The sequence below is a fragment of the Crocodylus siamensis genome, chromosome 3 (genome assembly GCF_052110815.1).
Source record: "Crocodylus siamensis isolate JL-2025a chromosome 3, ASM5211081v1, whole genome shotgun sequence".
NCBI lineage: Eukaryota > Metazoa > Chordata > Crocodylia > Crocodylidae > Crocodylus > Crocodylus siamensis.
Genome location: NC_143397.1, coordinates 197,780,684 through 197,795,454, shown reverse-complemented (window position 1 = coordinate 197,795,454; position 14,771 = coordinate 197,780,684). Strand labels below are relative to the sequence as shown.

The 14,771-nt window shown below is 43.4% G+C and overlaps 1 protein-coding gene across 3 annotated transcripts in view; it reads left to right on the top strand.

Annotated features, from left to right (window-relative positions):
* PPP1R42 (protein phosphatase 1 regulatory subunit 42) overlaps window positions 1-11,376 on the top strand; it is a 69,960-nt gene extending 58,584 nt beyond the window's left edge. For all 3 annotated transcript variants that reach the window (XM_090040101.1, XM_090040100.1, XM_090040099.1), the window contains exon 9: window positions 11,108-11,376. In XM_090040101.1, coding sequence (XP_089896227.1) covers window positions 11,108-11,192 — 85 coding nt within the window. In that variant the 3' untranslated portion in view covers window positions 11,193-11,376. The remainder of the gene's footprint in view (window positions 1-11,107) is intronic.
* The last annotated feature ends 3,395 nt before the right edge of the window (window positions 11,377-14,771 follow it).

The window sequence follows — 14,771 nt, the reverse complement described above, 5'->3', positions numbered from 1 at the left end:
CCAACGAGACAGACTTTTTGGCTCCAAAGCCAGCTCTGGATAGTTTCAGAGGTTTTTAAGAAGTGCTATACCACACTGCTTACAGCATGGATATTGAGAAATTATTATAAATTCCTCCCCTCTGTAGTAGGAATGCCTATGAATGCCTAAATACTGTGACAGGGGTTTAGGTTGTCGCCGTGTTAGTCTAAAGACATAGGCAGACAAGGTTGTTTGTGTGAATCTGATATCTTTTTTTAGACCAACTTAAATAGTTGGAAAAAAATCTTAGAACTAGGAAGAATTCTTTTTAGATTTGTGGAATTAAAGAATAGTGGAGAACTAAAAGAATTCTTCCAAGGCCTTCGCCTCAAGGAATATTTCCATGACCAAAATGAATCCTCTTCAAACAACAGCTCATCCTCTGACAACATTGAGGAAAAAATCAACCCCCAAAAAATCAGACTGGACACCTTACAGTGGACAGAACTCTAACCTTGACCACTATATTGACTGCTTCATGGAAAGAATGAACAATGAAATAATCAACAACACATGCCACCATAGCAACCTCTCTCTACCAGAGAGAAAGGCTATAGAATCTCTAAGATCTAACCACCAAATAGTAATAAAACCAGCAGATAAAAGGAGGAGCTATAGTCATCCTAAATCATGAAGACTACATAAAGGAAGGCAACAGACAACTCTCTGACACCACGACTACAAAGAACTACAAGATCTACTTCCCTTTTCACCATGAAACTCAAAAATACCATCAAATCATTTCCATCAGAACTACAAGAAAAACTACTGACCTTGATCCCCCCACTACCCAACCCGGGGGCTTTTTACATGCTCCCTAAATCCACAAACAGACATATTATATCCAACCATGGAACCCTAACAGGAAATATCAGGATTCATTGAATCAATCCTAAAACTGCTTGTCACCCAAAGAGCAAGTTTTGTCCAAGACATTACAGATTTTCTACGGAAACTTAAAAACATAGACCACCTTCCCAGCAACACCCTCCTAGCCACCATGGATGTTACCATCTTATATACCAATATCCCACACCAGAATGGCATCCAAGCCTGCTTTACATACCTATAAGAGCAAGATGACAACTCAGAGTACAGACCCAAAGATATTACTGACCTCACACACAACAATTTCACTTTTAATAACCAACACTTCCTCCAGACCATGGGAACAGCTATGGGCACCAAAATGGCCCCACAGTATGCCAGCCTTATTTATGAGCCACCTGGAAGAAGAAGGACTGCACCATCAAACCGTTGCTATACTTAAGATATATCAATGACATCATCATTTGGACTGAAAACCTGCAATCTCTGATTGAGTTCCATCAGAAATTCAACAATCATTACCCCTCCATCCAACTGTCTCTTGAATACTCGAGCACCAACATCTCCTTTTTAGACACGAGGATCACTATCCAGAACGGTAAAATACAGACCATGTTATACACAAAATCCACAGACCCACATTCATATCTGCACAGAACCAGCAATCACCCTAAACACACCAAGGAAGCTGTGATATACAGCCAAGCCCTCAGATACCACCGAATTTGCACTGAGGAGAACACCCAGGATTGCCACCTCACTAATCTTAAAAAGGTGTTCACTCAACAAGCAGACAAGGTTCTTTGGGTGAATCTAATATCTTTTATTAGACCAACTTAAATAGTTGGAAAACAATTATTAAGCAAGCTATCGGGTTCAAAAACCCTTTGCCAAGCTAAGAAAGTTTCTGCAGTTGGTGTGTGCTCTTCCTGGATAGAATGAAAAGTAAAGAAGCCAGAGGCTGGGCTGTATGAATATAAGACAGGTAGTCAGTGAAAATATAGATTGAGGGGTCAATGGGTGAGAGACAGGCTCAGGTGAAGGGGGAGGTGGGGGAGAGAGAGAAGGAGGATGAATAGTGGAGAGATACCTGGGGAGTCAGATGTCAGGCAGGTTATAATGTGTCATAAATCCACCAAGGAAGCTGTGATATACAGCCAAGCCCTCAGATACCACCGAATTTGCACTGAAGAGAACACCCGGAATTGCCACCTCACCAATCTTAAAAAGGCTTTCACCCAACAAGGACATTCCTCCAGAGAGATCGCACATTTGAAATAGCCACCCACATACCACGTGAAGAACTGCTGCAGTACAGAAGAAAACCCCCCACAAATCGCACACCGCTGGTTATGACATATCACTTCTCCCTTGAACCCGTATGGAAAATCCTCAAACAATTGCAACCCATACTAGAAAGAGACCCTATTCTAAAGAGATCTTCCCAGAGCCACCCATCCTAGCCTTCAAACAAGCACCAAACCTCACTAACTTCATCATCAGAAGCAAACTGCCTCAAGCCCAGAACACACCAAAAGAATCCAGACCATGCCATGGCAAGAAATACAAAACCTGCCAACACATCTCCACCATCCCCACAATCACTACACCCCACAACAGACCCATCAGCATTCCTGCAACTTACAGCTGCATCTCCAGAAATGTTATATATCTCATCCAATGCACCAAATGCCCTGATGGAAAATACATAGGAGAGATCAAACAACAGCTGTGCACCAGAATGAATGGACACCAGAAATCTATCAAAGACAGGAATACCCAATTATCTGTGGGGGCACATTTCTCACAAGAAAACCACTCTCTCTCCAATCTCTCAGTCCTGATCCTCAAAGGAAACTTACAAAACACTTCTCACAGATAAGCCTATGAACTTCACTTCATCAACCTTCTGGATACAAAAAATCATGAACTAAATATAGACATTGGATTTATGACAGGTCATCTGCCTGACATCTGCACTACCCAAAGAACCTTGTCTGCCTAAGTACAGTGAGAGATGGGAGAGAGAACCCATTCCACACGGGGGCTTTAGGTTCAAAGTCACAGGCTGTCTCTGCAGTTAGAGAGAAAGTTCGGAAAAGCTACTCCCAAAGATACAAAGTTACCAGATAGCTGTGCTTCTATGGAAGGAAATCTCACTCTTCACTTCAGTAATGCATAGTAAATTACCAATTGTTTTTCAGTAAAATGAAAAATGATTTTTGACATGGTACAAGTGTCTTTTTTGTGAACAAGGGAGGAAGTAAATTCTATAATCTCTGAAGGCACAATTAAGAGGCTATGACTTGGATGATTACACAGTCCGGTGGGTGGCAAATTGGCTAGATGGTCGTACCCAGAGAGTGGTGGTGGACGGGTCGGTACCGACCTGGAAGGACATGGGCAGTGGGGTCCCACAGGGCTCAGTTGTTGAACTGATACTCTTCAATGTCTTCATCAGTGACTTGGACAAGGGAGTGAAGTGTACTCTGTCCAAGTTTGCGGATGATACAAAACTGTGGGGAGAAGTGGACACACCAGAAGGCAGGGAACAACTACAGGCAGACCTGGACAGGTTGGACAAACGGGCAGAAAACAATAGAATGTGATTTAACCAGGAGAAATGCAAAGTGCTGCACCTAGGGAGGAAAAATGTCCAGCACACCTACTGCCTAGGAAATGACCTGCTTGGCAGCATGAAAGCAGAAAGGGCTCTCAGAGTCCTAGTGGACTCCAAGATGAACATGAGTTGTCAGTGTGATGAAGTCATCAGCAAAGCCAACTGCACTTTATCATGCATCAACAGATGCATGACAAACAGAACCAAGGAGGTGATACTTCCCCTCTATCAGGCACTGGTCAGACCACAGTTGGAATACTGTATGCAGTTTTGGGCACCGCACTTCAAGAGGGATGTGGATAACCTGGAGAGGGTCCAGAGAAAGGCCACTCATATGATTAAAGGCTTGCAGGCCAAGTCCTATGAGGAGAGACTAGGGCACCTGGACCTCTTCAGCCTCCACAAGATAAGGTTGAGAGGCGACCTTGTGGCTGCCTATAAATTCATCATGGGGGCACAGAAGGGGATTGGTGAGGCTCTACTCACCACGGTGCCTCTGGGGGTAACAACAAATAATGGCCATAAGCTAGCAGAGAGCAGATTTAGACTGGACATTAGGAAGAACTTCTTCACAGAGTGGCCAAAATCTGGAATAGGCTTCCAAGGGAGGTGGTGCTGTCACCTACCCTGGAGGTCTTCAAGAGGAGGTTGAATGGGCATCTGGCTGGGGTCATCTGAACCCAGCACACTTTCCTGCCTATGCAGTGGGTCGAACTCGATGATCTATTGAGGTCCCTTCCAACCCTAACATCTATGAATCTATTAACTGATGGCAAAACCATCTCTGCAAGCAACAGTAGTAGTAGAGATGCTGCAGTTCACTTCTTGGCCACAGCAGCTACAGTGAGAAGGGCTTCTTCTCTTCAAGCATCATACATCTCAGAGGAGGTGCAGAACACGTCATAGAAAAGTTATCTCCTGAAGCAAAAACTTATTGAGCAATTGAACAGTTGAAGTCTTAACGCTCTTCAGAAAAATGTACATATTACTTTGAGTTCTGCTAGTATGTCTACAGGCCTCTCAAAGGAAGCCCTTCAGATACCAATTTTAGATTAGACACCGTTCCTGCCTTCTCTCAACAATAGCCTACTGTCTTCAAATAGAGAAATATAGGTTTTCTCAAAGGAAGCAAGTGTTTTCTATAGTGGCTGCAAAGCCTGCATTGCTCTCTAGTTAGCAGGCTTGACAAAATTTGAGTCTCAATTTAGCCATTGCTAAACTTCTTCCAGCTTCATTAAAGCAGTCCCCCACTGTAAAATGTTATCAACTCCTGTCCAAGTGTAACTGTGCTGTTACAATATAACCCTACCAAATATGTTTTCAGTTTTCATTGTTTGTAAAAGTGTATTAACAATAGAGAATTTTGCAGAACAGAATTTCACCACTTGATCAAAAATCATTTTCCTGACTTCCTAGATATTGACTGAGTCTGAGAAATCCTATTATAAAACAGGAGAACCACAGAAAATCTTCCTCAAAATGGAAAAGATTTTCAGTTTGGCAGTCCAACACAGCCTTGGTCTAATGAGTATCTTCAGGTACACTTACCCTGTTCTGCCAGGCTGGGACTCAAATAACCATTAAAAAGTGGGTACTAAAAATTGTCTCCCAGGACTAGTCTATTCAGTGCTAGTCCTGGCCAACTCATCACCTTTTCACATCCCTCTGAAGACCCAACTAAAATGGTGACCTCATAGTTTCGTTAAGGAGCCCTAAAAGAGATACATTTGGAATTTCAGGGAAATAGTTTCCACTCTCAGTGATTCTTTATTCTAAAGCAAGAGAAACTGAAACGATGGAATATGGATGAGGTTTCAGGGTCAGGAAGGTTGTGTTTCACCTCCATCATCTCTTCCTTATAGGTTCAAGATTGGTTTGTGGCTTTCAACTTCCATAATACATATTTCCATATTGTGATTATCTCTGATGCACAGAAAATACCCATGATAGACACAAGGGTGCACTCATCGGTGCATGATACTGCCATTCAATATGTCCACAGTGGTGAAAATCTTCACAAAATGCCTACTTATGGTGACTACATATTTAAGGAGAGGAAGTAGTTACTTTTATCCATATTAGGACAAGTAGATGATAAAAGTCAGGTCACATTAAGACTTTTTTTAATCCCTGAACTTCATCTACAACCTGTTAAAAGAATTAATCCTAATAGTAAACTGTAACAACTGCATCGTGCAGCTTATCACAGATAAGAGAATTCTTAGGCTTCCACATCAGCAAAAGACATACCTTCCAGATGAGAGATTTCAGTCTATCCAGACAGTTCTCTTCAACATCAAGCTAATTGCATAAACTTCAGATGTTGCAACAACCACAACATTTATTTCAAAATATTAGGCCACGTGTCATCTTTCAGTGAGGTGACACTGCCAGCCAGATCTCACCTACATTCATACCAGGGCTGGCTGGCAATGTTTCATACTTACCTATGAAATATCAAACAGATATGGTTATCTTAGTTATACCTCTAAACCTGCCACTGCTAACACGGCAGAATGCTCAAGCTACTCATGAAAGTGCAGCCTGTGGAGATGCAAATCCTCTTATAAACAGATTTGAATAATCACCTGGACAAACTTCAGGTACGCAGAATGCGCTCCTAAATTATGCTTCTACATATAAACATCCAGAACTCCAAGGTGTCAGATAAGTCTGCAAGAACAACTCTCATGATTTTATTGCAACTCTAGTACATTTGGACTATGTTGTTTTACTTCTCCTATGAAACCTGGATGACAGGTTGCTAATTTTGAAATTTTCCTTATTCAGTAATGATTGTAATTTCTACATCCCTTACTCTTGGTAGAAGTGAGGCCAGCCTTAATAAAGGATTTGACCCTTGCCACTGTTTTGAGATTGAAGTTTGGAGAGGTGAAATGAGTGCCTTTCAATTGACAAGGTTCTTGGTGAGACACTGTTGGATACAGGGACTGTGAGGAATGGCAACTGTGAAAGATGTACATGAAGAATAAGGGAGGAAAAAATGGATTTAAAGATAGGGATGTAGGGATCAGGTGGGAATCCAATGGGATGCAGAGAATAATACAGAAGCTGGAACATGGAAGGAACTGGTTTATAGTTCTCCCATCTTGAGGATCTGCAATTGGAGGGGAACCCCTGAAAAGTTCAGGAAAAAGGCACATTTGTGCATGTGTATTCAAGGGTGGATTTTGCCTTTTAAATCTCATGTACTTTGGGGAGAAGTTGGATTATTTTTTTCTGCTAATACTGTTTGAAAACTAGAAGAAAATAAAAAGCTTCTCAAACTTAGTATTTTGGACTATCTAATGATTTTAAATCTGTTGTAGGATATTTGGGTGTGTGGAATTGTCAACAATATATTACCAAGAGTGACATGCACAGTTGGACAGCTAATAACACCTTACATCTGAGCTTGTTCTGCCCAACTGATCTCTAAAAGTCAACTTTATTTCCAGTATAATATATAGAATGTTCATACTGCAACTGAATGGATAGGACTTGATTATTGGCCAATTAACTGACTGAGACCCTACTAAATTTAGTCCTTCATTAAGTGATTTATTAAATGATTTTGAGACTGTTTATAGACAACTTAAATGGATTTTACTAGCATTGCACAAATTTAGCAATACAGCAGAAAGAAAGTAGTATGAGAAAGTACATAAAATAAGTTTCTTACCAAGTTTATTTCCTAATTTTCTTTTGGGGTTATAAAATCTAGCAACAATGCATTAGAAACCTGTTTTTTTTCTCTTCCCTGGGGTTTAACTGAGGATTTAACTTTTATAGCCTGCAAATTTTAAGAAATTTCATTGTTTCATTGACTTCTGAATACCAGTGCAAAGCAGTTTCTCAGTAGTCCTTGGAAAATATCAGTAATGTAAGATATGACATTCTGAGAACTATTTGGTTCTTAAGGGAATCTGCCTTCTCTTTGCTATGTACCCAGTTTACCATTAACTGGGGCTTCCTTACTTGAATGCAGTCTACTAGCTCAGTGTTCTGTAAGGGCACTGACAGAAGTGATATTTGTAGCATGATTGGCCCCCTGAAAGCAGTCTACAGTTGTGCCATGACAGAAGTGCATGGCTGCAGAGCACTTTAAAAGTGCTAGATAGAGCAACAGATTAACCTTATTTAATAAGGGTTCAGATGAAGGTGCTCCAAAGCAGAGCACCTTCATTAACTTCTGTTTGTCCCTGTGCTTGAGCAGGGCTGGGCTGTATCAGCCCAGCTCCACCCCTGTGCTGTCTTCAAGATGGGAAGGAGGAGAAGGCCTGGGAGGGAGCTCTGGCTAGGGTTTACCCAGCCTATGCTTGAGGGGCAGTGGGTGGCTTAGAACCCCCCATCCACCTGCCCCTTCCCCCCCCAGATGCAGGCTGGGCAAATCCCAGACTGGAGCTCCCTTCTCACCCCTGCCCCTCAATTCAGCCAGCACAGACTGCCACAAATAAGTAGAATCAGCATCAGTCATTGGTGGGGAGTCAGTGGCAAGGGAAATTGGTTGCCACTGGATTGCACTGCCACTGATTCTGCTTGGCAGCAATGGAAGAAGCCTGCAACAGCTGAAGCAGGGAGGTGTACAGGAAGAACCAGCAGCCATAATTCACGTGCCTCCTCCCAAAACCTTTTGTGCCCCTCCTATAGGGGTGTGCTCCACACTTTGGGAAGTGGTGTATTAACTCATTGACTTATTTCCTCCACTCTCTAATGCATGTAACACATTTCACACTGACAAGTTTGGAAATTCATTAGTGCTTTAGATTTGGGGCCTCTCTATTTTACAAATAAAATAATGAAGACTCAGAAATAGTCAAAAGGCCTTAGCACAGGGCTCAACAACTGATGATGTTTCCATCTTGTGGAGCTTGGGCGTTTCAGTGGTGTTTCTACTGTGGGCCACTGCTCGCAGGGAGTAAGAGAAACAGCAGTGTGGAGAGGAGTAGCGACATCCTGCAGTTCCAGCTCTAGTAGCACAACCATGTTTGGAAATGGCCTGCACTCACAAGCTAAGCCCCATTAAAGTAGCCAGCCCCTTGCTGCAAAATGTTGCTGACCCCTGCCTTAATATAATTGTGCAGTTACAATAACTGTACCTAGTATGTTCCGTTTTCATTCTCTGTAAACATGTATTGATAGATGGTGTTGAAGAAAAAAGCTTCCCTGCCAGATCCAAAGTCATTTTCCAGATGGCCTGAATGTTGACTTGTTAAGTGCCACTGGCAGAGTCTAAGGAATCCTATTAGAGAGCAGGAGGTCAAGCACAGAAAATCTTGCCCAGAGTAGAAAAGATTGGCAGCCCAGTGCAACCTCAGTTAGATGAGAGCTTGTACTGCCTAGATTCTTGATTACATCCTGCAAGAATAGCTTGATAGGCTCTTATCTATTTCAAGCCTACCTTGCAGTGATTTTGCTATGCCACCCAGTTTTTCAGCCAGGTTCAGCTTTTCCCCACCGTGCTTTCAAATTTAGGGTGGGAGTATGACAGTCACTGTTTATTTAGTGGCAACTAGATTGCCGTATTTTTATATGGGACACCGCTTGCTAGGCATATGGAATAGATGAATATGTAAAGATAAAAAAGTCTTATTGTTTACCTTAAGATGATTTTGTCTGGGTGGATCATGTGGCCTGCCTTCTACCCCTCTTTTTTCAGTTTCTTTAAGCTAATTCTGAGTTAGCAAAGGAATGAGAAATAGTTGCAGCTGCTCTGTCCTTGATGCCCTTAACTGGTTACATAAAGAGAATCGGGACACAGGCACAAGCCAGTGGACACTGCTATTCAGAGATTACATAGTGCAGTACTGCAGTCTAGCCACTGATCCCCCAGTCTTTACTTGTGCATGCAGTTATTCTATCCCAAGTGCAGGACTTTGCACTTGTCCTTATTGAATTTCCTCTGGTTGGTTATGAACCACTGTTTCAGTCTATCCAACTCATTCTGGACCCTAGCTCTATGTGCTGCAGTACCTATAACTCCACCCAAGTTAGTGTCATCAGCAAATTTGCTAAGCATATGCTTAAACCCATTGTCCAAATCATTAATGAAGATTGCAAACAATAACGGACCCAGGACAGACCTCTGGGAACCCCTCTCAACTGGACATTGAGTCATTGAAAACCAGTTGTTAAGAATGATAATCCAACCAGTTGCATATCCACCTTACAGTACTTTTACCCAGCCTGTCTTTTCTTAGCTTGTTAATGAGAATGTTGGACACAACGTCAAAAGCTTTACTAAAAAGTCACAAGTATGCCTGTTTGCACACGTGCAAACACATGTACATTTCAGTTCTCATTTTTTTACATAAAATGTTGGATTTAGATCAATAATAACATCTCAGTCATTCATTTATTTTTTTCTAAAGCAACAATACTTTAAGCAGCAGTACATTAAGCTACAATACATTAACAATACATTAAGCTACATTAAGCAACAATACTTTACATTATGCAACTGTTACATTAAGCAACAATACTTTCTTGCATATAAGATATCCCTTGTTTTTGAAAGGCAGAACAAGTGGGAATATCTACATGTGTAATTACTGTGAAGCAATAAACTCCAGAATTTACTACTGCTGGGTGCATCATTTGAATGTATGCCCAGGACCACAGCATGTTTAGCTGGGTCAGAGCAGCCCCAGCTGGCAGGGGGTCCAAGGGGTCAGCCTGCTAGCCTGGGGCTGCTCCAGCCCAGCTCAACATACTGTGGAGGGGCTGGCTGGAGCATGAGGGTGCTCCAGTGCAGGGCTAGCCAGCAGGCAGCCCCCATACTGAAGCACCCTTGTGCCCCAGCTAGCCGTGTCAGTGTCCACACATGTACTGCTGCAGAGTAAAAAACTACTCCAGCCTAATAGCCTTGTAGATGGAAGACACCTATTGCGGAACTAATTAGTCTACAGTAAATGTCTTGTGTAGACGTGTCCCGTAATGAAGCAGCAGAAGCTACGGAGTCAAGTCTGCTCATTGTTCTGCTCCCCACTGCTCCCTGTGAACCAAGTGCAGATTTTACTTTCGCTTTTGCCTGGTAACTAGTCGACACTGTTCTTACGATATTTCTCTCATACTATACAAACTGCAATTTCCAGCAGCTGTTTTTTGGCAGAAAGTGTTTGTTGTTTTGGGGGGGGGTTTGCATACAATGGTATACCTTGGAGCTGTTTTTAATTTGTTACCATATCTTAGTTATATACAAAGATAAAAAACAGTGCATAGAACTAATACAGTTATAAAAGCCACACCATTCCTATGCCACATAGGAAAAAATAAACATATCTAGGAGTATAGCATTAAAATTATAAATGTGGTCCAAGTTATTAGAGTGCATATTGCTTCTTCATGTACAAGATACATGAGCTGTATGTTGTAAGGAAGGTAATTGTTAGTTAAAAGTAGACCGAATAAAATAAGGATGTTCTAAAAACTTATTTATTGACTTTTGTACAGCTTACCATTGTCAGGTGTACAAACTAGCAAGTTTAACTTAAAGAACATTTCAGGGGGATCAGTTTATTTACATGCGGGTATACTTAGAGTAAAAAGAGTGAATATTAAATGCTGTGACTGCTGTTACATTTTACTTTATTAGGAAAAGAATGATTGCTTAACAGTGTGTTTTTGTTTTATTAACAGGCACCTGATCTTGAAGGATTCTCAAAGTTCACTGCCGAAAACAGATATATTTGAGCCTCACCTTCGCCATCAAATATCTCTGTAACCAGAAATTACAAAGATGACTGGGACACATCATAGCTGTGAAATGAATGTTCCATGTAATATCTAAATAGTGTTTAATTCAGAAAACACTAAATGATATTTTCTACAAGATCATCTTTCTTGGAATGTTAATTTACTAGATTATCACATCAGTCATCCAGTTAAATGTGGATGTATTGTAACAACTTCAGAAATAAAGGTTTTGAATTTGGTGGTTCATTTTCATGTGTATGAGAAAAATGCATTATCTGTCAATGATGCAGGTTTTCTGTCCCTTAAAGTCTGACAAATGCTAGATATTTTGAAAACAAATTTCCAGGGACAGTCTTGTCTATTATCAACCTACTTTTAATTTGGGGGGCGGGGGGGAGTCTAATGAGAGGGTTGAAATGGGGAGTGGAGCATTGTGGGATGTGGGATGTGGGAGAACTGCTGGGGCATACAGATGTTTCAGGAAGTACTTTGGCCATTATTTAAGCGCTTCTTCAGCCATGCATATTTGTAACCAGGCTGTTTGGAGCACTTCAGAAGCACTTGCAGCGCTTCAAACAGCACATCTGTCAGCGGAGAAGGAACCAGAAAAAATGACAGTGATTATATCGGTTCTTTGAGGAAATTTGTTATTAGTCTTATTAGATTAAGGATGTGAGAGTTCTGCTAAAAGCTAAGGATTCCAGGATGCTCAGGTTGCAGCTGTGCCCAAGACTGCCTTTTCTATTTATGCTCATCAGAAACAGTGTAATGTTCCCATTCCTGCTGAACTTGGACCTCATTGCCTTTGTTTTTTATGCCTTTGTCATTTCAAGATAGTGTACTTTGCAACTATCTGAGGCTACATTTTATGAGCATTTTTTAAATGGGAGAATATGACTGCCTATTTATTTAGGTGCAGCAAGAGTTGTAAAAACACAGTTATGTTGCAGTTTGCACTAGCAGCCTATCAACTTTTTTATGAAGTTTAGGGAATTGCTTTTGACCAATAACGACCTTGTCACAGGGAGAAACCAAAGGAGGGGCCCAAAAATACTAGAGGGAATCCCCGAGGTAAGGAACCTTCAGAGGGGCTGGAAAGAGAAAGAAAAAGTGAAAGGAGATACTTACCTACAGCGTGGCCAGCGGCGGAGTCGGAACTGAGGGAGGAACCTGCGCGGCTAATCAGCTGCGCCTTTATACAGTTGCGGCTGGCTGGTGACGTCAGCCGCGATTGCAGGCCAGCAGAAATAAAGAGAGCTGCCGGCAAGAAGGCGAGGGAGGGCAGAGTGATGCTGGCAGGAACACTGGCAAGAGGTGCCGTCCTGAAGCTCCTGTGGGAGGAACAGGAGCCAGGAGCTGTGTTTCCCACCCGGGAGGAACACACTGGCCTGAGGTTGTGGGCAGCGGCGAAAGGAGCTGGGAGCTGAAGGCGGCTCCTCAACCCTGCGAACCCAAACAAAAAGGCAGAAGGACGCAGGAAGACCCTGACGTCAGAGACCTCCATGGAAGAGTCGAAGAGGCCAGTGCAGCTACCAGCATCAGACCAGGAAGGGACCGTTGGTGGCACTGGGGGGAACTGAAGAGGTTTACCAGGTGGGAGACAAGGGGACAGGCATCTGTCGGAGGACCACAGCGTTGCCCACGAAGCCAAAGACGAGGCAATGAGAACTGAGGAGCAGGGTGCAAACTGCAGGATACCCCAGCCGTGTATAGGGCAAAACCAAGACCCTTAAGGTTGATAGGAAGTTGTTAGCAGCTCAGCCAGGGAGTCGACAATAGGGAGCAGTTGGGTTCCCCAGAGGATAGCAGCAGTCCTTTTTGTTGTTGTAATTTTGCGTTTCCCACTTTTGGAGGGGTTGAGGGTTAGAACTTGGGAGCTGGTTTGATACATAGGCCACAGGGTGGCTGGTGCCCCTTTAGGAAGAGGCAGCGGCCTCGTGGCCTGGGTAGGATACTGCTGTCTGTTTTCCCTTCTGAAGCAGGGTGGCTCACCCCTCCCCGTGAGAGTAACTTGGGAGCAGCAATCAGGAGGCTGGCCAAGAGGACAACAGTGACCTGCCAAGGCTGGGTGTAAGGTAGAGGGGAGGTAGAGCCTCGCAGAAGACCACCAGATGGATGTCCCACCACCAAGGGATCCCAAATGGCTCAAAAATGGCTCAACCCCGCACTGAAGTAAGATTCAAAGTCGTGGCAGGCGAGACTGGGGAAGACTGCACTGGAGGCGAACACCTACTCAGCGGGCCATCAGGGACGGTAAGACGGACATCATCAAACATCCAGAATAGAGCAGCGCGCGACCGGATGTTTGAGACCAGGCTGGCACAGACCTATATGGTTTGGAACCTGGCTAGCAGACACAGATTTTTTCCCATGTATGATACTGTAGCAGTTATGATCAGCAGAAATATTCAAGCTGTCACCACCAGAAGGGAACTAAGGGAAATTGAAATTGAAATTCACTCCTCCCTTGGTTTTTTTCTATTTTATGATGGAAGTTGTAAAGTTATTTGAGAAAGGAAGCACCTTGGTTAGTGCACAGTGGGCATGTCTGCACATTCGTTTACGACAAATTAAATTTACTGCACAATAAGTTATGCGCAGTAAGCAGGAATAGACTGGTGTCTACCCATGCAGCCATTAAAATTTATTAATGCTGTGTGTGGACTGACGTGGGACTAAAGTTAGTCCCAAGTCAGTCCACACACACAGTGTTACTGCACAGTAAGGCGTCTACATGTGCGTTACTGCACAGTAACTAATCAGGCATAAATTTGATACCTAAATGATACAGGAATAAAATTTACACCTAGGTTGACATAAGTCCCTATAGTTACTGCACAGTACGGGCATGCACAAGTAGACATGTGCCTGTACTGCGCAGTAATTTACATTACTGCACAGTAAATGTGCACATGTAGATGCACCCAGTAAGTAGGCAGAATGCTTAGTGTTATATCCTACTGGCTGATTTATATTGTCAAAGTGTGCATCTACACATGCATTTGATCTGGGATCAGTTTACTCAGGAGTAAACTCATGAGTAAGCGCTCCTGGGCAGATGTCTACACAGACAGGGAAGTGGGAGCAGATTTGCTGTTAATGGCAACAAACTGCTCCCACTTTCTGAGGCCCTGCAATGGGTCCCTGTTGCCACCAGGGGGAGTTTTAGGCCTCCCCCTGCCCCCAGTGCTAGCCCAGGGGCTGTCAGCTAGCTTGCTGCCCCTCCAGCAGATGGGGCAGGGGGCTGGGACCTACCCTACCCCTGCAGCTCTTTCCAAGCTCGATCACTGATTGGGACATGGGGCATGGGGCTAGGACCTGCCCTCCCCAGAAGAGTTCCCAGCCCCCACTCTGCAGGGTCAGGGCTGGAGAGCCTGTTCCCCACTCAGCTCTGTGAGCAGAGAACTGGGTGGGGAAAAGGCTGGGGAGCTTGTTCCCCTGCTCAGCTTTGTGAACGCAGAGCTGGGTGGGGAACAGTCTGGGGAGCCTGCCCTTATCTCCCAGTTGCAGAGCCCAACCTGGTAGCAGGCACCTCCTGGGGACAGGGAGATATCTCCTGCCTCCCGGTGGCTGGCTGACTGGGAGCACATTTCCTCCCCGTCAGGCA